The sequence below is a fragment of the Pyrgilauda ruficollis genome, unplaced genomic scaffold (genome assembly GCF_017590135.1).
Source record: "Pyrgilauda ruficollis isolate IOZ18807 unplaced genomic scaffold, ASM1759013v1 scaffold17, whole genome shotgun sequence".
Classification (NCBI taxonomy): Eukaryota; Metazoa; Chordata; class Aves; order Passeriformes; family Passeridae; genus Pyrgilauda; species Pyrgilauda ruficollis.
The window spans coordinates 2,919,265-2,944,192 of record NW_024515875.1 but is presented as its reverse complement, the minus strand read 5'-3'; the positions used below and the strand labels follow the sequence as shown (position 1 = coordinate 2,944,192).

At 42.1% G+C, this 24,928-nt stretch overlaps 2 protein-coding genes across 3 annotated transcripts in view; one reads left to right on the top strand and one right to left on the bottom strand.

The window, feature by feature from the left end:
* The window catches only part of MYH15 (myosin heavy chain 15), a 43,099-nt gene extending 32,679 nt beyond the window's left edge, over positions 1–10,420 (top strand). The window contains exons 34-42 of the mRNA XM_041464115.1: positions 480–595; positions 3,152–3,344; positions 4,006–4,209; positions 5,226–5,351; positions 5,732–5,902; positions 6,406–6,510; positions 7,770–7,865; positions 8,371–8,508; positions 10,290–10,420. Coding sequence (XP_041320049.1) covers positions 480–595; positions 3,152–3,344; positions 4,006–4,209; positions 5,226–5,351; positions 5,732–5,902; positions 6,406–6,510; positions 7,770–7,865; positions 8,371–8,508; positions 10,290–10,307 — 1,167 coding nt within the window. The 3' untranslated portion in view covers positions 10,308–10,420. The remainder of the gene's footprint in view (positions 1–479; positions 596–3,151; positions 3,345–4,005; positions 4,210–5,225; positions 5,352–5,731; positions 5,903–6,405; positions 6,511–7,769; positions 7,866–8,370; positions 8,509–10,289) is intronic.
* A 1,602-nt stretch (positions 10,421–12,022) lies between these two features.
* On the bottom strand, positions 12,023–24,923 carry HHLA2 (HERV-H LTR-associating 2). 2 transcript variants are annotated; one of them, XM_041464117.1, is made up of 7 exons: positions 24,807–24,923; positions 20,848–20,941; positions 19,423–19,743; positions 18,711–18,971; positions 16,611–16,901; positions 14,515–14,606; positions 12,023–13,630 (listed from the first exon to the last, which is right to left on the bottom strand). In XM_041464117.1, exons 2-7 carry the CDS (start codon positions 20,909–20,911, stop codon positions 13,604–13,606), a joined length of 1,056 nt encoding a protein of 351 aa, XP_041320051.1. In that variant the 5' UTR covers positions 20,912–20,941; positions 24,807–24,923; the 3' UTR covers positions 12,023–13,603. The 2 variants fall into 2 exon arrangements, with proteins under 2 accessions (XP_041320051.1, XP_041320050.1); XM_041464116.1 differs by having other exon boundaries at positions 24,797–24,922.
* Positions 24,924–24,928: the final 5 nt, after the last annotated feature.

Below are 24,928 nucleotides of genomic sequence, written 5' to 3'. Positions count from 1 at the left end.
TTCCATCACTTTGTGATTTGGAGAGATTTTTGTGAGCGGGAGGGGATGGATGTGTGGATGCCTTCTCTCTCCCAACAACAATCTTGTTTTAGCTTATCCCTGTCGCTTACAAGCCTGTGAATTTCCAGAGGGTGTCTGTAGAGGTGTGGAGCAGGGAACATCTGTTGATGTGAAAACTATGCATGCAGGGCTGGAGGTGTTAGGGTGTTGTTTGGGTGTTTTTTTGTGAGGACTGTGGACTGTTTGACAATTTGTCCTCTGCGGAGCTTGCTGCTTGGTTTTCCAGCTGTCAGGTTGCATTAAAAGGCAAATAAATGTGTTGTTTTGCCAAGTAAGCTACTTTGTGCCCTTGCCTAGAGAGAGGAGGAGGAAACAGGAAGAGAAGTGTGAAGGGATCATGTTTGTGCAGCTGTTTGTAGTTTGGGGGGGAAAAAAATCAATTCCTGGTTTTTGCAAGCTCTTGGTGTTTTCTATTTCAGGGAGCTTTGGAACATGAAGAAAGTAAGACCCTTCGTTTTCAGCTTGAACTTTCTCAGGTTAAAGCAGAGTTTGAAAGGAAACTGACAGAAAAGGAGGAAGAAATGGAAAATATAAGGTACTGTGCAGGAAGCAGCATGTTTCTTAAGGGCAAAGTCTGAAAAGACTGGAACTATTCTCAGAACCCAAGCCAGTTAAACGCACCACAGGTAGTTATGCCAGCATAGGCAGATAATGTCTGTACCAGAAACCAAGACAGCTCTGACTATCTGCCAAAAGGCTAGCCCTGCCACATTTTCCTTGCTCAGTTCAAATATTCCTGTCAGATCAGTCTCTGACAGTGTACCATTAACCCATCATGCATAACACCCTGCAGTTGTGAAAAAGCTGGCTGGCATAATCAATTCACAGCAGACCAGGGCCACTAACTCTGTATGTTGACAGGATGGAGGTAAGGAGGTCTAGAGAGCTGCCATCTCCTAATCTTGTGTGGGATGGCTGCCTCCGAAAGGGACCCCCAGGCAAAAATCAGCACTACTTGCCTCAGTGGTGCTCAAACCCATGTCATCTGAGGGCATTTAGTTAATTTATGCAATTACAGCTACACTGAGTGTGGGAGGATGTGAGGAGATTCTTGTTATGTGTACATTTGGGTAAGCAGTGAGAATTGTAGAGATGCAGAAAGTGTGAATGGAACAGGAGAGGAACTTGCTGGTAAGATGGATTGTTCTGGTTTGAAAGCAAAACTAGTGAGAGACTCCAAGTCAGAAATACAATTTATTAGGAAAAGGGAAAAGAAAACCAAAATACATGCAATAATGCAAAAGAAAAATCACTGACAAAGTCAGAATACAATCTGACACCCTGTTGGTTAGGGGGCTGGTAGCAGTCCAGTTGGTTTGGTGGCTGCAGGCCTCCTGGAGTGGCAAATGTGGTCCTGTTGGAGCAGTGATCCTGTAGAAAGGGTGTAGTCTTCCTCTGAAAAATCTAGTTGAAAAACAGCTGTGCCCCTGGGAATTGAATGGAAAGACTGACTGCTCTGTCCTAAACCCCAGATTATATGCAGGTGGGGATGCTTAGCTCCTCCCCCCTGGGCAGAGCATCTCACAATGGGCTGATATAATTCTCTGAGTCATGTAGTGGGTCCATTAAACAGAAATGGCTCCTGCAGGGAGTTATCTCTGAGTCATGAGGCAAGACATTGATGGGCCCATTAACAGGAGATAAGGAAAAACTTATGCCCCTCCTGGTTTCAGCAGCTCTTGAGGATGGAAATGGAATACATCTTTATATTGTAACCTAGGACATGGATAAATAGGAAAAAATGACAAAGCAGTCAGGTGAGAGGAGGATGGTGTCTTTTGTCTCTCCTCCCACCCAGCAGAAAAGCAAGTCTAAAGAGTTATACCCTTAAGAGGAGGCCATGCTAGCCAATGTGTCTGTGCAGTTATTCAGCAAATTCAGCCTTGAATTAGTCAGTGTTGTAATGTCATTAATTCAAGAATCATGTTATTGGTTATTGATAGTCTAAAGAATAGGAAAGGGGAAGTCCAAGGCCCACTCTGGCCAGCATACCCAGAGGGACTGATATGTTAATTGCTTCAAAACCAAGAATATTTTGTCCTTTTCAACTTCTGGTGTCCTGCAGATGTCTGGATTGCAGAGATCTCAGGACAAGCTGTGCTAATCAGTGCATTTTGCTTCAGCTTCACAATGAGTGTTCAGCAGACATTCTGTGTTGATTTCTGGGAGTCTTGGGCACAGTTCAATATCTTGCTGAAGCAATAAAGCCCTCAAGTTTTATCTTGTTGACTTGGTGATTTCCCAGAACTCCTACACTTTCTGCAGAACTTGGCCAGCAGTGAAATAAATGTTTCCATGTGTGTTATATTCTGTGCTTTGAGTAACTTTTTGGTTGTAAGAGAGCAAAACTTTTGTTGTAGGATTTCTGTTACAGAATCAAGAAAATTAGGCTGTTTGTATCTGCTGTGCCTTTAAATTGACATTAAGCTGCCTTTCTCAGGGGGACCAGGCTGTCAACTGGGTGGGTTTAATGACTTCTATATTTAGATGTCCATAGCACAGATTTGTATGAATGAATCATTCCCCTTATAATTAGCACAAGAAAAGTTTTTTTTATATCTATTTTAAGACACAATAAATTGTAGCTTACACATGCCATTTACTATAAAGAGCACCTAGAGCTTAGAACGTAGCCACCTACCTTCAGTTTGATTAATCCCCTCCACTAATGCCTTCAGCAAAAGGCTGAGATGTAAATCATTCTAGGAAATTATTCAGTAAATATTTTACTAAGTGACTGTTAGGCTGGGAGTGCTTCTTGTCATGTTCAAATCCATACTTGCTTGTGTTTACAAGAGCTCTGAGAGCACTCCTTGCACTAGTACTGACAAAGGAAACCCTTTGGATGAAGGATGTTAGAGGTGCTTACAGAACAGGAGTTAGCTGAGGGTGTGAAGCACACCAGCCAGTTAGACAGCAGTGAGGCACTGCAAACTATGCATGCTATGTATGAGTGCTACCTATGCCACTAGTCAGAAATACACTGTTTCTGGAGGGGAGACACTTCAGAAAGTGAAGTACTGCTGCAAGTACTTCTGTGTCCCTGAAGAGAGAGGAAAATCAATCCATTCACCCTTCATGCCCTTCTCAGGAGAAACCAGCAACGTGCCATAGACTCACTGCAGTCCACCCTGGATTCTGAAGCCCGCAGCAGAAACGAGGCCATCCGGCTTAAGAAGAAGATGGAAGGGGACCTCAATGAGATGGAAATCCAGCTCAGCCACGCTAACAGGCATGCTGCAGAAGCAACCAAGTCAGCACGAGTCTTGCAGACACAAATAAAGGTACTGGTGCCCCCCCAGCACCCAGCAATACTCAGGGGCTGGGTTGCCTTTGCACAGACCAGACCAGCAGTGGTGATGGTAATTAAGAGAGAGGCTACTCCCAACAATATAAAGGGAAAGGCTTGGTGATCATGTCTGGCATAAGAGAATACTGAAATGTGGATTTCTTCTCAGACATGCATACAAGCTAGACAAGATCCAGTTTAAACCCTTGCTGGCTGCAGCCTCTTGAAGGGGCAGAAAGCTACAGCATGAGGAACTGAAAACCTGTGATTTTCTTATGAGCTTGCAAGGCTTTTAAATGAAGCAGAGACCAAGTGGGTTGTTTGGAGTACAGGGACTGTGTGTATATTCAGCTTTGTTGTTTGTGTCAACATTTGTAATAGCTTAAAAAAAAAAAAGTGTTTCTTGCCAAGGCACCTCTTCTGTTGTCTCCTCTTCCAGAACCACCAGCTCTTATAGATTTGAGAACACAGATTTTTTTTCTCTGTTGCACTACATACCATAAAAGCTATTCAGCTTACAGTTAGGAAGTGAAATAAAGATGTAATAATTTTTAAAAGCACTGAAATTCTTGAGGTTGATCCCAGGTAGCTGCTGCTATCTGTTTTTCTGATATAAGGACAGAGGCTTGAAATGGGGTTGTGTTGCTTTATTTTAGGAGCTTCAGGTGCAGCTGGATGACTCAGGACATGTGAACGAAGATCTGAAGGAGCAGCTGGCAGTCTCCGACAGGAGAAACAATCTTCTCCAGTCAGAGCTGGATGAGCTGAGGGCTTTGCTGGACCAGACTGAACGGGCAAGGAAGCTGGCAGAGCACGAACTGCTGGAAGCCACTGAACGTGTGAACCTGCTTCACAGTCAGGTTGGCTTTTTCTGTGCCCTCTCCCTCACTGGTTAACCTGAGCCTTCTCTGTTGATCACTGACACTGTTTGTCCATGGCCACCACAAGTTAGACACACCCTGGCATCCCTCCAGAGGAAAAATGCAGCAGAGGAGTTAAATCATTCTGGGGAGGTGCCACCTTGACTCCAAGTTAGCTGGAACAGATGATTCATCCAACTGCTTTAAACAGCATCCAGAAAAAACACTGATGGAAAATAAAAAGAGTAAATTTGATTTCTTTCATTTTTCCCTGCAGTAAAACCAGTTTCCTGCTTTAGTTAAGCCATGTCCTGGAGAGTGAGGGGTTTCTCTGGAGAACAATGCAGGTGCTGCTTTTGTCATGTTACTCAGCAGTGTAACCTCAGGGCTGGGCTCTCACGACAGGGAGATGATGCAGGGCAGGAAACCACAGGAACCCACCTGCACCAAAGTGCCCTCTGTGCCTGCAGGTCTCCACTGAGATCAGCCTTTGGGTGTTGTCCAGCTGGACACTGCCATTTCTAGGGTGCCATGGAGGGGCGTGTCCTGACTTGACAGCATTTTTACTAAAACCCAAAGCTTCTCTTCACCAAATGATAGTCACAAAGAAATGAAAATATGCTACAGGCTGGCAATGTTTTGCAGTATTTTCTCCAGCCCATTGGTGACATTGTTTTATTCACCTCAGTGGCTGATTAAGGATCATTAATTTACCAAAATGAACAGCCTTATTAGTTCTTCTATTTCAGCCTACTGCTTATTATTTTATCTGAATCAAAATCTTAATATTTATAGCTTTGAGAATATTTTTAATATTTCTTCAGTTTGAAGCTACCTATGCTAGTCAAGGCAGCCCTTACCACATACCTGGGTCTCCATTCCCAAATATTGCTCTGAGTAATTCAGAAGTGGCAAAAATCAGGAAGCCTTGGTGTGCTATGGTATTTAGAGGAATTGTCTCTAATCATCACTTTTCCTCGTTTTCCACTATTCATTTGGGGAAAACTTAATAAAAGAACACAAGCCTGATCAATCAAAAGAAGAAGCTGGAGGGTGACATTTCCCAGATGCAGAATGAAGTGGAAGAATCACTCCAGGAGTGCCGGAATGCAGAAGAAAAAGCCAAGAAAGCAATCACAGATGTAAGTAGTCTGGTTCCTTGCTCACTTCTTTTCATATCACAGCATCTAAGGACACTGTAGTGTAGCGAAGGTCACAGGCTTACTTGTAGGCATTGTAAACAAGAACCCTAGTGGTTCATAGGGATAGAGCACAGGGATAAATAAAACAAGAAAAGGGAGAAGTGGAATCTTAAATAAAAGCATTAGAACAGAGAGGGGGGAAAAAGGCCTCCAAGGTTTTTCTGTCCAGGCAAGGTATGCACACAGAAGGTATTCTGTGGAGCTTTGCCTACAGTGAAGAATCCAAATAAGGGATGGTTCAGGACTGATCTTCCACCATTTATTCTAAATCATAATCCAACAGCATACGGGATTTCCTGTAAAATGTGGCTGTTTTTCAGGCAGCAATGATGGCTGAGGAGCTCAAAAAGGAGCAGGATACTAGTGCTCATTTAGAGAGAATGAAGAAGAACATGGAGCAAACCATTAAAGACCTCCAGAAGCGACTGGATGAAGCAGAACAAATAGCTCTGAAAGGTGGCAAGAAGCAGATCCAAAAACTGGAATCCAGGGTAAGTTTGTGAACCAACTTCAGACCACTGCCTTCTGCTTATAGAATTGGCACCAGACCGGTAGCATAGTGCTGCCTGATAAGTTCACAGAGGCCGAGAAGGGGTAGTATGGACACTTTCCTCTGTTTCACAAAATGTAGGTGAGCATTTCTTGGAAGCATGCTTCCCCTTCGTTATCCATGTATGAGCTGCTGACCAGCAGATAAACAAAGCCCTTAATTAATAAAGAATTAAAAGCCCCAGCACCTAAAACCAGCAAAAGCGTGTCCCAACACTTGGTTTGGTTAAACTTTTTTGGCCTTTGCACATGTCTGCACCATCATGTCTGCATGATGGTGCAGCTGGAATACTTCTATGAAAAAATAGAGTGGAAAGGTGACATTTCAATCTCTTCCTGAAATTTAACTCTATGGAGATACCTAGCATTTCTTGAACTGTGAACCAAATTACGTACTGCTTTACATTTTTGTAGCATAATGGCAAGGGTTTTTCCTTTTTTGCAGGTACGTGAGCTGGAGAATGAACTTGAGACTGAACTCCGTCGCAATTCGGATGCCCAAAAAGGAGCCCGCAAGTTTGAGAGACGCATAAAGGAGCTGACTTACCAGGTATGCAGTAACCACCAGGCAACTGGCAAGACACATCATAAATAGCCTCAGGGTTACAGTGAAGGAGTATGGATGGCCTTAGTCAGAGCTTTCTGACTGCTGGAAGCTTTAGGCACAGGAGGAACATCTCCCTATGGCTTCCATCACAGAATGCTTTGGGTTGGAAGGGACCTTGGAGATCATCTCATTCCAATGCCCCTGCCATGTGCAGGGACACCTTCCACTACACCAGGCTGCTCAGAGCCCCATCCAAGCTGGCCTTGAACACTTCCAGGCATGGAGCATCCACAGCTTCTCTGGGCAACCTGTGCCAGTGATCATCATCCTCTTGCCTGATTTGCTGTAACTAATGTTAGAAAGCCTCTGTTGCTGGGGTTTGGACATTTTTAGCACAGGATTAATATGGAACAGGCTTCAATGACTGTTTACAATGCAAGGGAAGAAAGAGCCCAGCTCCCTCTCAGCTGTGCTGCTGTTGCTAAAAGAAGCCAGAACTCAGGCGGCTCTATGCCCTGCTCAGCGTAGAGTTGCTGAGTCCCAGGGCTCTGTCACCTATTATTGAGCAGCAGGGTCCAGTCTTGAGCCTCCTGCAGGTTTGCTAACAGCTGCTCATGCTGCTTGGCCTTCAAAAAAGGCCTGCAGCACAGAGCACTTATCCTTTTTCTTTGAACAGCATTAAGAAGATAAACCCATCCATCTGCTTTAGGAGATTATTTAGCCTCCTACCTGTTGTTTGACTTTTGTATGCAGAAGCTGAAGGTTGTTTTCTTTGAATACAGTGTGTGGGCAGAATTAGCTGGTTCCTCTGCTTAAGGAGCATTACAGCTTAAACTAGGCTTTTTTTACCAGAAATGCCTGCAAATCAAACTTCAAATTATGCAAATTACACAGTTCTAGGCTCACCCATATCTGCTTCAATATATAATGACACGCTTTGTAATGATAAGCATGCTCCTCACCCCCGAGCAAGGAACTCTGCCTGTGTGTATCTGCACACCTCTAAAAGTGTGCACATATTTCTTTACATACATTTATGTTTACATATCTATACATGGGAAGGGTAGTCTCAGTTTTCACCCTCCACACACACATCTTCAGTGATGATGTAGAAATTTTTTTCATGTGTACACAGGACATGGCTAGTTTGTGCTTTGAGCTATAAATTTCTACAATATGTATGGCATCCATAATTATTGTATTGTGGTAGATGCTTTAAGCCTTCTTACTCTATCAACCAAATTAATGGTGTTTTGATACAGTCAGAAGAAGATAAGAAGAATCTTGCCAGAATGCAGGATCTGATTGACAAGCTACAATTAAAAGTGAAGAGTTACAAGCACCAAGCAGAGGAAGCTGTAAGTAACTATCTGGGCCTTTTTACTTTTGAGAGATGTATTGTTCTAAACATATCCATATGTTTTATCCATAGAAGCTTCTAGTACAAATACACATTTTATGTCCACAAATAATTCTTTTCATGTCTATATAAGCCCTGCACATAAAACTGTATTTATATTATATATAAAGTAAAATATATAGCATATGTGTTGATTATATTTAAGAAACAGTATTCCATTTTATCCTAAGACTGCAGTATAATTTGCAAGAGAAGGGGAGGAAAGGAAAGAACAGCCCCTCAGCCCCTCAGAAGACACGTTGAGAGCCTCTCAGTTCACTTAACATGGAAAATGCCACTAGAAATAATAACTCTGTAAAACAACAGTCTTAGCTCTGCAGGAGGCAAGTGGTGCCCATACAGCTGTTACCTACTCATGCTGAGCACTTTCCATCCCACTTGAAATTAAAAGCTTTGTTTCATGTGGACAGGAGGAAATCAGCTGCACTCTATTTTCTCCACAGGAAGCTCAAGCCAATCTGTACCTCTCAAAGTACAGAAAACAGCAACATGATCTGGATGATGCTGAAGAAAGGGCTGAAATAGCTGAATCTCAAGTTAATAAGCTGAGGAGCAAGTCAAGAGACATTGGCATGAAAAAGGTATGGTCATACTGTATGGGGTAGATGTGAGCATTTAACACACAATAATGGATACTCTGTATCTGTTGCATCTTTGAAAGTAGTGTAGACTAGGATAAATTCTTGGGTTTCTACATTTGTTTTGTTTAATTCTGTCCTTTATTTTAATATTAAAGTAACCCTGTAGGACAGCAATCTGACCCTTAGACAAAATATATTCTCTGTATTTTTGTTATCATTTAACCTCTGTTCTCAGCAGCAGAACTGGTGATTTGGTGGGTTTGGTTTGGGTTTTGGGGTTTCTTTTTGCAAGAGATATTAAAAGACTCCACCTTTTTCTCTCCCTGATGATGTAGATTTCTATGTATATAGTAGAGCCTGGGTATTACCACATTAGCAGATATTTTAACATTGCTCTTTCAATGAACTTGTATTGATTGGAAGAGCTGGATGAAAAGAAAATATTGGTGATTAGTCACTTAGGTGCTGGGAAGTCATTAGTGATTAGAAATGTATTTGTGGTGTTTTTCACTTGAACTGAATGGTAGCAGAATAATGTTGATGAAACTAGAAGGCACTTAAGAACTTAGTCTGGAACTGAAAGCAAACTTATCTATGGTTGCCTTGTGGCAAACAGGGCAAAAAAAATGAGGTTGTTACTTTTAGGAATGATAGAAAGAGGAGCTGGGTCATTGCTAAATCTCCTTCATTTGCAAGCTTAACAAACTTCCATGCTTAACATCACATATGTTTCATGGAGTTGACAGCGCCCAAGCTAAGAAAGGGAGAAAACCCCTTTACACTCTTAATTTCTGCTTTGTTATTGGCCTAATGAAATCACCTTGACTGATATAAATTACTGCTGCTCCACCATCCACGGGAAAGACACATTAAAACTACCTGAATATCTGGTTTATCACACATTTATGTACAATGGAAGCAGTATTGTAACGGAACCACAAAAGATTTGCAGCTTTTAAGGATAAAAAATTTCTACAGATTTTTCTAAATTATTCTACCCCTACAAAAAAAAAAAATCAAAACCAATAGAAATTAATTTAAAGATTCATAAAGCCATGGCATCACACAAATACTGAAACAGGTACACCATGAGAATAATTTATTTTTTTAAATACTGTTAAGGTTGCTGTTTATTTCCTGTGCCTTACTGGCACCCTCTTTCTGCTTCAAACATGCAGAAGTCACAGAAAAGTGGATGCCTGTTTTTGCTAGTCAGATGCTGTTTGCCAACACCAAGTGCAGCTGTGGCAATGGAGCAGAGTGTTGCAATGCCAAAAGATGAGTTCGGTGCACACAGTGGCAGCTCCACAAGAAGGGTCTAGTGGCAGCGACTGCAGGAGCTGCCAGGAAACACATTCAGGTGGAGACTACTGTTCCAAACATCACAACATCTCCTTTGGGGAGAGAAGGGCACTGTAGAGACTACTTTAATCCTGTAGCTTTAGAAATACCTCGTCTACTGCTACCAGTACCCATTTTCTGGATACTCTGGGGAGTGTGTGTCATTCAGAGCACCACCATCTATTAAGAAAGGGTTGTAGAAGTCCTCTGCCATCAAAAGGATCTATATAATCTAGAACAAGGACAGGATACCTGCACTGTTAGCTGGAATAAGATGGCAAATGTTGGCTAGACTGCTGCTAGTCTATTTCAGATACAAACTGGTAATACCAGGGAACAGAAGCGTTAGTGCAGCTTTTGTCACTTACTTGTGAACTTACATTAAAACCTCTTGACACTTCTATTTTTAACAGTTGCATACTATCTCAATTGCCTTTCAGGTTCATGAAGAGGAATAAAAAAGTCCAAGCTGACAAATATGAGAAAACACTTGACATAATCAGGCACAAATGAAAGCAGATGTAGAAAAAAATAAGCACTTACAGAAATAAACATCAAGTGAAAATCCAAATACACTGTATAGCGTATTTCATTCATTTATTTGTGTTTTTATTTTGCCAAGCCTTAGGGATCAATAGAAGATTACATCTCGCCAACAGTCGGCTTCATTATGTTGGAACAAATCCTAATTGGCAGATCTCTGACAGAATCAAAACTAAGGGCAAATCCAGTCATGCTGCACAGCCTCACGTATTTCATATGCAGACTGTTAAAGCAGCTGTCCTGGTTTATGAACAGTACTTCTCCCTTCACTCTCAAACCACACTGCCACTCTCTTGCTCCCCCTCCCCCCTTCCCACTGCTGGAATGCAGTTGGGAGTTGAAAGCACAAAATGTGAAAAATCACGGGCTAAGAACAATTTCCTGGAAACAGCAATGAGATAAGAAAATTAATAGTAACAGCAACGATAGTAACAAAAAAAAAGTATACAAAAGAGAGGGCGATGCACATGCAGAAATGCTCACCATGGACCCCTCCCTGAAGGAACCCCTTTTACCACACAGACAGTCCCTCTCCCCACCCCCACCCCAATGAAGTCGGTGGCATCAAATAACATTAGGGTTCTGGTCATATCCCCTCATGGCTATTGCAAAAAAAAATAACCCTGTACTGGCTGGAACCAGGACAGCAGCACAGATTAAACCTGTGGAAGGGACAGCCCTTAAAGCTGGGAAAACCCCACTTCCATTTGTCCTGCCTGTAGGACCCTGAGTTTTGGAGAAGAGAAAGTAAAGATTTCCATATGAACAGTCAATTTATAAGCTTCCACTACCACCAGTCAAGGGACTTCTCTTTGCCAGCTGCAGGACAAGCACAGGAGATGGCGTCAAGGGACACCTTCCTCTGGCTCAGAAATAAAGAATTCTCTTCAATCTTTCCTGCCTTTAAACAGGGAGCTGGTCCCTGGTGGTTTAACACCAGCCAGAAAATTAAACTCCAAATAAGCCACTCCCCTTCCCCCCACCCCTTTCTGGTAAGAGAGAGACAAAAGCAGAGACTGTGGGTTGAGATAATTTACTGAAAGCAAAGAGCAACAATGTAAATAACAAAAGTATACAAGAAGAGATGCTTTACCCACATAAACGTGTCCACCGCTTCAACTTAGTTCTATATGGCTACTGGGACAAAGGCAAGATGGCAGACGCTCCACATAGGTCATGTCCATGTGGTCCCCTGGGACAAGGACAAGATGGCAGCCATTCCAGTGCTGCCGGCTCCACGTGTTTTTCCAGACTAAGACAAGGTGGCAGCCATTCCCACACACCATGTGGCCCCCAGGACAAAAGCAGGTGGGGGAGGCTCCCACAGCTAACATTTCCTATCCCTAAGCCCAAGACAATGGAGAACAATGATGGATAAACCCCCAAAAGCTGGACCATCCATGTCATACGGCCCATTTTCCAGACTGCTGTGCTAGGCTGTGTTTGGCAGCATTCAGCTTCTCACACCTCAGTCTGCCACTGTTTTGTTCCCCACAGCTGTTCCCACTTGGACACTTCCCTGCTCCCCCACCACTGCCAGCCCAGCGCTGGCTCTGTGGGGCTCAGACTTGCCACTGTCAACAGCAGACATGGTCTTTAAAATAAAATACTAAATGAAATGTAAACCAGTAAGCTCTCTTCCCCTCACCCTGGAAAAAAAAAAAAAAAAAACCCAAACCAAAACTCCTCAAAATGTAGGGATTTCTTCTCTGGAAACTTCTTTGTCCCTTTAGGAAATCCAGTTTTGCATATTGACTTGTCACAGGACAAATGGGAGCTTCACAGACGCCTTGCCTTAGCCTCAGATTTTTGGCAACAGCTTAAATTTAAGAAATCGCTCTGACCCGCAAGTTCTAAGGATGGCAGATCAGCTCTATTTATAAAATGAGTTATTTATTGAACAGACAGGAGGTAACACATGAAAGGTCTTAACCTGAGTTAATTCTGACACAGTGTAAAACAAAAGAACTACCAGTAGATTACACAAAACAGTGCATGATATCAACGTACCTATATTAAAACTAGTAAAAAAAAATACTCAACCTCCAGAGGAGTAACCGCAAAACAGGCGTCCCTGCTCTGAGGAGAAACTCCACGTTTCCAGGAAAATGCGCGGAAGATTTCTGATTTGTCAAAGTTTGGTGTAGCTTATATAGTTTTAAAGGCAGGTGTCTGTCAGTCAGAATACCAGTTTGTCTTTCCAGATGATAATCCCATGGTGCCAAAATAACTCACTACAAGACAGCTCTGTCTGGTTTGTGGGAGTCAGTGCTGGGGACAGCACTCCTGGGATGCCATGGGAAGATTCCTACGTGTAACTCAGGATGAGAGAGTGGCTCACTTTCCCATGATCCCTCACTCCCACAAGCAAATGACCATGTGTCAGTCATCCCCACTTTCTAGAAAGTTCTGTATCCTCAGCTTTGTTACTGGTTCTCCCCAGTTCTTGTCACTTCCTTCCTGCTTCTTATTGGTCTGTTCTACATCACACCATCCCAACTTCTCCCCTGTCCTACCTTCCCATTGGCTGAATTGTACCCTGACCCCTCCTATCCCTCCCCAGTTTATATATGGCAGTTGTATCCACCCCCACTGGGAGGGCTTTTTGCCACAGCTCTCCGGCTTGCCAGTCAGCTGCTGTGTGATCAGCTCCTAGTTCGCTGTCCCTGATTCCCTCCCCAGCAGTTGTCGCCCTACTTCTTTCCCTCCTCCTCCTTCCATCCCCTGATCCTTCCTGCCCCTCTCCACGACATCTGTACCCTCAGATTCTCCTGCAATAAACTCTGGTGAACTGTCATACAGCGAGTGCTCCCGTCTCTCATTGGTGAGGACACTTTATTACGACATCTGGGCACAGGCGGAAGGTTGGCTCTGGGCACTGGACACAGTGTCCGGGGAAACCCGTTCGGATTTGTGGACACCCGGTCAGGACCAGCCCAGGTAGCCCGCATGGTTTGAGTTAACTCACCAGTTAAAAAGCAAGAGATAAGCTCATGTGGGGGGTGAGATGCCCTGCTCCATGACTTTTCACATACAAGTGTCCATTGACTTTTCTTCCTCCCCATTTGTCCATTAGTGTTGCTCAGAAAATCACATTTCTATGCGGCTCTTACTGTAACTCAACGGGGAAGGTGGAGGACCTCTTTGTTCATCACCAGTGTCAGTAGTATCTGTGTGCAGAGAGCTATTTTCTTCCCATATGTCAAGGTGCTCATATGACTCCTCTCTTCCTTTTTTTCTAGACAAAATAAAAATACTTATAAGAACTACTGATGTGCAAAATCAATCCCCTAGTGGGGGAACAAGACACACTCAACATAAAGATAAGTCAGTATTTTCCATTTTAGTTTTATCTGAGTAAAATAAGCATCCACACAACAGTGCAGAAACATTCCTGGTTTTTCCATCTAGTCCTCCATCAATGTAACCAGAGCTGAATTAACCTGTCAACTGTTCCACTTTCTCTAATTATGATATGTTTGACAGCCCAACAGGTCCCAAGATAACTTAATCTTGCTTAAATTGTTTAGACAACTGCATCTCAAAGTATATTATCACATCTAAAGCATGTTACAACTGTTTAATAAGCAGCATGCAAGTGAATCTCTTTGTAGAGAGAAAAATGAAAAAAGACTGAGGCATAATATTTCAGAGTTTTCTTTCTCATGTATTTTTGCTGTACCTCATGGTACCCATAAAATGTCTCCTGATGCTTACTAAATTCAGACTGTGATAAAATCTTCAGACAAACATTCAAGGTCTGGATTTAGGTACTTCCCTTCAAATTGAGTTGGGGGTCCACTTTGAGGAGGTGGTCAATGGGTTTCAATCTCCCACTGCCAGAATTACCTTTCCCCACTTACTGCTCAGTTCTTTTGACTTTACTGCAGTGCCCCTTGTCCAGACAGTCTGTTCACATTGGGATTGCCTTCCCTTTTTCTTAAAACAGAAGATCAGCCTAGCAAACAATGCTAACAACACAGTTGTTTAATCACAACTGTCTAGCTACAGCTACTGATTACCAATTTTTTTAAAGTTCCAAAGTTTGGCTAAAACCCTTCTTCAGATCTTGAGGGGCTTGGTATCAACTTAAAATATAAGTACTCTAATGATTGTACATACCTTGAGATAGCAAAGTACCGCTGCTATTGCCACTGCTATTGGCACTGCACCAAGTACTCCCCACACACTTTTCCCAGTGATACCTGAATTTTCTTTAAAAATACAAGTACAAAAAAGAAGTGCTTATTGTTCAATAAATATATCAAAGCTATGATTTTTTTCTTATTTATAATCTAAAAGGTATGATTTAGGGAGAAAGAAACATTAAAAGGAAACAGACACGGACAATAATGTTCAAGTTACTTGACTCATACTGTAAGACTTTGAAGTGATGCTTTACTGATGTATGAATAGCTGAAAGCAGATTATTATATTTAGTTGTGTTGATAGCAAATTCCCATGCTCACGGGACAGGATTTGACAATTTCTTAATACAAGTCCCATTTAAAACCAATCAGCTGCCCAGTGTGCAGGGCACTGTCTCCAGGTATGGTGCTCAGTGCCATCAGCACTACTGATTTACAGTAGAGCAGTTCTGTAAATGTGATCCAGCCTGGATCATAAATTTCATGACTCCTGCTGCAAAATCTTTGCAACTTTAATCTGAAACATTGCATAGCTTCATAGTGCAACCACGCAATCCAGGTGGACACAAGAAATCCTGAGATGAGTGATAACCATGGATTCCACAGGAGATTAAAGCCCACCTAGAAGAAACCTCTGCACAGCACCAAACTGTCACAAGAACTCTATGACTCTTCTACCTCAGGTTGTCTTTCCCCTGCTGTGTCTTGTCCAAAAAATTTGAAAAATTCTGCATTCCTCTGGAAGCTTCCTATGGATGTCTGGAAAACAGCTAAAAATAAGAACTGCTAAAACAGAGCATTTAATCTAGTCATTGCCTTTAGCTTGACTTTGTAACCACATGCAGACCTATGTTTACATCTTGTAAATTCCTTTAGAAGAGCAGCTTTAAGCTGCAACTCTTCCTTAAGCCAGTGAGATGACTGTAAATCTCTTTTTTCCCCTCAAAAGCTTTCTTCCAGTGGCCCTTGGAAACCCTTCTGATGGCTCAGCAGCTGCTGCGCTATGGCTGCTATCCAGCGTGGATAGCCCATTCCCTACTGACTCCAGCCACTTACCTGCTTTCAGGCTGTACTGAAAGCCACAAAGCTCCTCATCTGTAGTTATTATTACTTATTCTACCCCCTTTTCTGTTACGTTGTCTCTATTTTTCATGTCTTACAGGCTTGCTTCAAGTTCTCTTCTTTGTTTAGAAGAGGTGCCCTCTATTAGTTCTCAATTTTTTTGTGATTGTATGTAATTGTGTGAAATGTGTGTGTGCTACTGTTGTATGTGCTACTGACAACGGAATAACTGAAAGTAAGATTTCACAGCTGGGAATTTACTATAGCTCATAAAAACACAGGCATGCATTTAAACATATATATATATATCCAGGTCTAAAAAAGGCTTGCTGCGTAGAATTAAAGATTTGAAAATAACAACTGTGTTCTCAACAAGCTTTCTTCTGCAGCCAAACTTATACCACAAGCTTTGGGCTTCCCATCATTTCTCTGCTACATTGAAAGCTATGTTTGCTGTCAGCAGAGCATTTAGGACAGAATTCTGAGAGCCCTGCTGTGTCCTCAGCTATGAGAGCAGTTGGTGGCAACTGAAGGCTGATTTTGTAACCATTGCCATAATAAGCTGCCGACTGAAAAAATAAACTTCTAGTCTTTAAATAAAAGTTTGGTAACTTTTTTTTTTTCCCCTGAGCCAACAAAAATAAAATATGTCTCTCTTCCACCCAGCTGTACCAATCACACCAAATGACACAAAAGCAAGTGCATGTTGCATCAGCGTACTGAGAGCTGGCAAACAGCCATCCCTGCTGTCCCACTGCATTCTCACCCAATTCATGTAATGAAGGCTGAAGACATTCACAGAGAAAAGCATCTTCCAGTGGAGCCCATGTGCCCCCCAAGGGGTATATTCTGAACTCTAGAGCTGTTTCCATGACCAGTTTTTAACTCATTCTCATACTATTGATTCTTTTTATGTAATGATTATTTTTGAGATTTCTGACTGACTCTTCGGCTGTACGTTGTCCTAACTGGTCCTCATCCTCTGAAATGCAAAGAGTGGCAACTTACCGACGTGCAAAGTTGTCACAGCAAGTTTTGTGTAGAGAGGTGTTGAAATATTACACAGATATTCTCCACTGTCGCCTGCAGTAAGATGATCCAACCTCAGCGAAAAGTCATTTTCGTTAACCTGGACTCGAGGCTGGTGAGAGTGGGATGTGCCATTGAAGGAGGCCAGGACTGAGGTCACTGCATTTCTGTGTAATGTCCAGACAACACTGAAACCATCAGTGCTTGCAGGGTCATGGCCGTGTCCACAAGGAATTATGGTGCTCTCTCCTTCCACCTTAGGCAGGTGGTCTGAAACACATAAAGAGCTCTCTGCACTTTTTTTGGAAAATACTGTAAAGGTTATTTTGACATTTTCTGATTTTTTTTTCTTAGGTTTGATACTACCATGAACAAATACAAAAACATATTTCACTACTTAGATATTGCATTCAAATATCACAGTATGTTTCTGGAAGCATCTGAAGATTTTAAAAACATGCGTATCTTACACTAAAAGATCTAATTGGTATTGGCAATATTTATGAATATCCTTTTTTTAAAGATTTGACTATTTTTCCTCTAATTGAGGGGCTCATTAATAGAAGTGAGTCAGTCTAGTCTAGGTTACTGTGTAAAACAGCAGGAAATTCTGCATGCTGGGAGCTGAGTGAAAATGGAACTGATCAGATAACTGCACATCTGAAGCAAAAAGATAAAACACAACATAATTTAACTAAAAGAACAAAAAGATGGTATGTAGTTAGAAATAACTTTCAGTTATGGTGAACTTAATACTTTACTTGTCCATGTTGAACATTTAACAATTAATAAATAGCTTTAAAAAACCAGGAAAGGGAAGGAGAAGGCAGGTAAGTGGAATTAACAATTAATATATAAAATACTAATATAAGAGAAATTAACATCATAGCACAACTACGGATTTGACAGCAGGGATTTGACAGGAGTGGTGGCTGGCAGTCAGCTAGAGAGGAACATAATCGATTATTTTGACATGGTATAACTACACTTGATTTCTGGGGTGGGGGGTTTAATGAACAAAGGTGTAGGGCTGAAAAATCATGAAGACAAAATAACCAGAATTGTACCCCACACTGCTATTATAGAAAAAAAGGAGAGCAGTTTGTTTTCAAAATATTCTACTGAGGGGTTAGATGGATGCAGGGAAATGCAACTACATGTGTAATGGAATTTACCTTTTTCTCTTGTGGATCAGGCATAGATAACAAAAGAGACACAGTGCACTTGGTAGCTACTATGATGGCATACTTGAAACCTTCCATATTGTAAACTAGTCCATGTAAATTAAAAACTGCTCTGTTATTCTGGAGCTTATGCAGTAGGTTAGGAACTGAGAGTGTCTGGATACACTTTAGGGGGTAATCAGGATGATGGAAGCATCCATGCACATCGCACAAGAGAACTGCTCTTGCATTGGTCTTCCTTCAATTAAAAGTATTTCCTAAGGGAGAGGCTGAAAACCACAATTTATCTACTCGAAATGAATTTCCAATGAAATTCAGGAGGAAGACAAAGCAGAGTTTAAATTTCATAGTCCTGCTTTTCCTTAACTGAAAACAATTAGCTGCTGTTCACTAAAATGCAAACTGTTTGCTGCTCTCCATTCCCACACACCCCAGCACTCAGACTGGTACTTAAGGATGCATGTGAGGAGAAGTACAATGAAAGGATCAAACAGATCATATGCAGCTAGAGCAGCAGGCAAACTTTCACCTCCCTCACAGAACCCACATATTCTCTAAGGTTTCCATGTATTTTGTCCAATGGGCAGAATTCTTTTATTGATAGAGGGTAAAGTTTGTTTATTAGGCAACTCTTAAAATGTGAAACGGATATAAAAAAGATGTTAAGAATAAAGGTAACTTACAGAAGGGTGAGCTAGCCCCTCTTATTCCTACTTCTTGGAAGCAACTTGTAATGCTGCCTTGCAATTGTAACAAATGCATTTCAAAGAGAAAGGTATATCCTTTTCTACTGTCCCACATCCATGTTGCCCCACTGCAGAAAGACTGTATTTAGTTTGACTCTGAAGCCAGCTGTGAAATTCAGTAACAATGGTGAAAGAGATTTCATTCCTACCTTGCATCTTCCATTCAGCGGTCCACACTTCATGATCCAAATGAATATGACAGCAGTAAGTATCTGTCACATTTATGATGTCCTTGTCACTTCTAAGAGAATAGAGAACTCCATTCCTAGTTTCCTCCCGATCTGCCTCTTGGATGGATATATTGCCCTGTACCCAAGATATAGTTGGTGCTGGATAAGTGAGAAAAGCATAGCACTTCAGTCTCCTTTCTGTGTTTGTCTTTTGGTATTCCAGTGCATAAGAAGAAGGAGCTGCAGATGAAAAAAAAAATTTAAAAAATAAATCCTACCACTTACAAAATGGTTTTTAACTTGAAGTGATTACTCTTTTGAAATACCATTGGGGAGAATGAATATAGCCAAGAACAAAACTTCATCTGTGTTTGATTTCAGAAGAAAGCACAGCTACTTACAAGGCCAAGGTTTGTACTGTTCTGAGAAGCCATATTATGTGTACCACATAATTAGCCCTTAGAAATCAGGGTGCAGTAGGTTATGAAAACAAGTGCTGCACTAAAATTTTCAAATCCTTGTTGCAATATTTCACCAGAGAAAAAAACCTGCTGCATAACACCATCAGGCCCAAAAGGTGCTCTGCTGGGTTGGAGGATTTTGGTTCCATGGGAGAAACAACACAAGGAAATCTATTGGTGGCATTCCATTTGCGGTGGTGTGATCCAAGGGTTTTTGATGCCTTACTGACCTTTTACACGTAGCTGCACTTCCACTTCTGTTCGATATTGTGCTGTTCCCACATAGCAGGTATAAGAGCCCTCATCAGTCATGGTCAGGTTACTAAGTTTCAGGGAGGCATTTCCACTAGGTATGTTCTCATGGAAAAGATGTGTTCTGAGTCTGTAATGTAGATCTTGTTCTTCCAGATGATCCTCCTGCAGGTAGTAACTGTGCACATTTCTGTTCTCTTTGCTCCAGTGAATTACTTCATCTTGCCCAGGTGGGAAACGACAAGGGAGGATGCAATCCTCAGAAAACAGCCCTGTTACTTCTTCCTGTTCCGTAAAACCTAAAGCCCATAAGTACAAATGAGTAAGTTTAATCCAGTCTACAAGTATATTTCTTCACCTCTTTATCCCTGACAAAAAAATGCTCTTGCAGGTGTGCCAACGTCTGTTTCATGACTTTTCTGTCACATGAGTCTCTTGGGACAGCAAGGGTGTCCATTCAGTTTAATCAGGATTGTAACACAGAGCTCTGCTCTTTGAACTTCTAATCAGTTAACATAGGAATTCCAAGTAAGCACGTACATACTCAAATCAGCACACTGCCACCTAACCACCTGAGCTTCAAATGTGCTTCCACACCTTGAATCACATATTTTCCACCTAAGACTTCAAAAGCCTTTTGAGCCGCAGCTCCTACGTGTTCAAACATTCACAGTGCCATGCTGCAATGCCCCATGTTACCAACCACCACCACACAGTGCCAAGCAGTTGTACCATCACAGGGAAAAAAGACATGGCTCTGCAACTGGTGGGAAGGACAGAAGTTCTTGAAACAGCTTTGCCACCACAGACAGGATGAGGAAGCTCTGTCTCAGCCCCTTGACATAACTGAGGTGTGCATTCCACAAATTGACAGAAGTGGTAGCATCTCATTTCTGTCAACATTTAAGTTAGGCCTTGCTAGCATGCAAGAGCAATTTTAAATTAATCTTTAAAAAAACTGACTGCATTGACTTAGCATCATCACGTTGACTTCTTGGCCAAGGTCAGACAACCTGTTAGGCTGGTAGTGAGTGCCCAGGGGCAGCTGCCTTCTCAGACATTCTGATGCTGTCTCTAGCTCATCTGGCAGAACAATCCAAATGACTTTTCCTTAGTCTTCTCAATTCAAAGTCAGCCAATTTGATGCAAATAATTTTCAGTCTGAACTGAAAAGCACTCCCTGCTGAGCCAGTGGGACAGAAATACTGGCAGGTAACAGTCTGGGGGCTCAATGGCCACAGCCATCCATGCAGCAACCTGACAAGCAGTCTTTAGCTTCAGAGGTGTTTTACATTACCCAAAATTGATTTTTATCATTAATAAACAGTGTTTGAATTCACTACCTCTTCGAAATAAAAATTAAAAATAATGGTCTTCTTTATTATTTTTCAGCTACAACCTACCCCAAAGTGTAGCACTGATGTGAAATAAACAGATCATGCCAGCTGGTATGTTCTGTCCTTTCATTTCTTCATTGGTTCGTAGATTCAGGTCAAACTGGCAAAACAAAAGCAGGGCAGAAAACCTGTTTAAATGCAGATAAAAGACATGTCCATATATAATTTCCTTTCTGCCGCCTTCTAAGAACTATAGGCCTTTGTATCATGTGTTTTGTTTGCAACAGACTTGGTCCAGATTTTTGACATTAAAGTCATTCATTATATGATCCTACTCATTACATAATAGTGGAGCCCACTCATTGCCTTGCAGCCCCTTGCAGATTTATACTTTATTTTTAATAAATAGAAAGTGTTTACTATCAGTGTTGTTGCAGGGCTAGGGAATATTAATCTTCCTCATTCCTGAGCAGGACACCAAGGAAAACTGGTCAAGTAAAATTTACAAAAGTATGTAAGATGTCCCTTGTCAAGCCTGATTTCCTTTACTTTTTAAAATATTTTTCTGATTACTGCAACATTTGACTTTCTGGGGTGGGAAATTTAATTGCATTTGCAAATACTGCGGATATAGAGAATTTTTAACACTTTTTATACTTTCAAAAATCAGTGCATGGAAATCTAGGGTTTGAATGCGAAGGAGGAGGAGACTCATCGTATCTTTTGTTTTGTCAGACAGCAATGAACTGGAGCCTCTCATGCATAACAGAAAAAGAATAACCTTACTGTAACTATTACCTGAGTGGAGGAAGAATGCAGTCTTATCCTAAAATACAGCATACCCCAGTGGAGAAATTACCTCATGAATCAAGTAACTTGAAAAAACTTTAATGGCTTTTTCCTAGTCCTTTATTTCTCCCCAGAAGGCAGCTATAGGTACCATTTTGAACTGGTTTAGCCAGGCTTGCTAGCCAGACCTTTTAGTATTATGGATAATTTTGACTGGTGTCTGAGACTGTATTTGTGGTGGACGTGAATCTTAAATTCCAAAGATTTTTCAGTATTATTTCTTTTGAAAAGGCAGCATGCTTGTTTTATGTATTCTCACTATTCTTTTAGGAGAAAAAACCTGAACAAAACAAAAAAAGAACAGAGGCATCAAAACATTAAATCTGACACAGAACTAGAACTAACGGTAAAATAAACATTTGATTTATAATTTTGTTCCATGTAAGCAACAATTGCCAGTATCTACCTTCTTTACCCCTTGCACTGGCAAGGGGGGCACATAATGTTTTACTGGATTTTTTGCTTATTTACCTATCACTTCCAACTTGATCAACAAAATATACTGTGCTTGATGTTTGAATTTCAGAAACTGTAATCAATGCTGCATTTCTCTTAGTGAGGGATCTGCCATGTTTAATGACATGTCACCTTTCACTGGCAGTGATGCTCTGAGAGTAACATGGTTCCAGTGGTACCTCTGTGACGCCTTTGGGGGCTGCATGGACAGTGCACACTGCCTCCCACCTTCTAGCTGTGCCCCATAACCCTGCTCCAAAATACAACAGCTACAACTACTTAACTGAAAATTTTCATGTTCAGCACAAACCGTAGCTTTGGACCTTCCCATTATAGAAAAATGTATGCTGGTCTGTAGAAAAATCTGAGGAGTGTAGGTTCTGGCCAGTCTTTTCAGCAAGTTCTGGGGTCTTACAGGAATAACGTGTGTGTATGCTGATAATTAGATTCACACTGCAAAGTACTGAACAAACATTCAACAAACAAACAACACCTGTTTGTCACAGACCTAAGTGGCACAACCAAGAAGTCATGCCCTAAGGCTTTGTAGTGAAACATCAATATGAAATAATGTGCACAAGTAGAATTAAGTTTGCTGTAGTCATGTTAGTTACTGATGCTCTAGTTTTCAGGAGAATTATTTCATACAGAATCACCACAGGCTCAACTCGAAAGCAGCTCAGCCAGGGTTTCTGAGAAGCAAGGCAAGGTGCTAAAATGCATCTCCAAAGACATACTGAACAGCTCAAATAATGGTAGGGGGATTTGCTTTGGCCACTACAGGAAAAGTAGTGCTGCATTTGCTTTGGCCGCTACAGGAAAAGAACACATGCTTTCTCTTTAACAGAAGTTAATCAGTGACCAAACTGTATCCAAATATTTCCTCATTTTTGAGCTCTGCAATCAAACTGAAATCTGATCAGAGCACTCCTGCAGCGAACAGCCATCCGGATTGGTGGCTGCTCAGTTACTTTGTGACCTCTTTGAGAGCAGATATACATATTGAACTATCCTCCTTTCAAATAAGTTTTATTTATTTCTTAGTACAAAGGATTCTGATTTATTCCTTTTCAATGCAACTTAACAACAACACATTTCAAACATGGACACACTTACCAGGACTGGGAAGTACCAGAAGATTTTAATTTTTACCAACAAGCAAACAAGAAAAACAAACATGTAAAATTCTCAAAAAGACATGTTAATCACATACTGCTAAAGTCTCTTGCCACAACGCTACCAGCTTTCTAGAATTTCCTCACTGAATCTTCAGAGGATTTCCCACAGTAAAACAGAGAAATCATTCTCTGCCTCCCCTCAATGAAACCCTTACACCTTAAATGTTAACTCCATACTTCAGTTGTTGAGAAATACTCCGAATGGAAAAAAATTTCCATAATCTCTCTTGCTGTTGGTCTTTGCCTCTCTCCAGCTGCACTCTGATCCACTCGCATGACTCAGAGCTCCAGTAGCTAACATAAAAGTTTGTGCCATCCCTTTAAGGGAAGCAGCTAATTTTACAGTGAGATCTACTATTCGACACACGCGAAGATCTCACACCTTTTATGTTCCCTTCTCCGGGCTTAAAAAACTTTTTCTCTTAACCATTTCTTTTGCCTGGCAAACCCAAAGTTCCTGCAAGCTGTAAGAGAGGAAATGAGCGAGCAGTAGGAGGCTCACAGCAGTCACGATGCCACTCCTAATGCGCTCGGGGAGGCAGCGACAGCGCCAATTCTCTAAAGGGGCAGAGCGCAGGAACCTGGCACCGGGAGAGAGGTCAGAGCCCTGAGGGCTCAGGAGAAAAAGAACGTAAGGTAAAAGTAATCATGACACTCTTCTCAAAAAGCTGGTCACCTGAAACAACAGCTAGGTCCCTAGGGTTGCCTGCAGGGTTAGGCAATTATTTTCTAACAATATTTTAACAGTGACTTATTCTGTCTGGACAATTCAAGACTTGTCTGTGCCATCTGGTTTCCAGCAGAACAAAACAACTGAAGTATTTTCGGGAAGAGGGCTTACAAAAAACCCCAAACAAAATGAAGGAAGAAATGGCAAGAAGGGGTGCGTCCCCTCAAAAACTTTGGCTGGTGTTAGGAGTAGACAGGCGAGGTGTGTCTTGCATTCACAGAGTCATTTCAGTAGGAAAAGACCTCTGAGACCATCGAGTCCAACCTCTGACTGATAAACTTCTCAACTAGATCATGGCATTAAGTGACACGTCCAGTCGTTTCTTGAACATTTTCAGGGACAGTGACGTACCTGGGCAGCTCACTGCAATGCTTGAAAACCCCTTCAGTGGGGAAATTCCTCCCAATATCCAGTCTAAACGCCCCCTGACACAGCTTGAGGGTACGTCCTCTTGTCCTGTTACTAGTTAACTGGGAGAACAGACCGCTCCCCACCTGGCTACAACTTCCTTTCAGGAAGTTGTAAAGACTGGCAAGGTCTTACCTGAGCGGCTCCTCATAAGAACTGCACTTCACACCCTTCACCAGCTCCGTCGCCCTTCTCTGGACACGCTCCAGCACCTCAAAGTCTGTCTGGTAGTGAGGTGTCTAGAGCTGGACACAGCACTCGAGGTGCTTCACCAGTGCCAAGCACATTCCCGGGAGGCGAAGCTTTCCCACCCGCTGCCTTCCCCACCCCGCCCCGGGGCCCGTCCCGCCGGCACCCGCGGCTAGTGCTACAGCTCTTGGCCGCCCGGACTCACTTTTCCGCACCTGCGGCTGCAGAGCACCGCACCTCAGCCCGTGAGCCCGCCGCCGCCGCCCGCTCCGCACCTGCCCGGAGCGAGGCGCTCCGACGTTCGTCTTCGGGAAGGGAGAAAAGTTTGAAAGTTGAC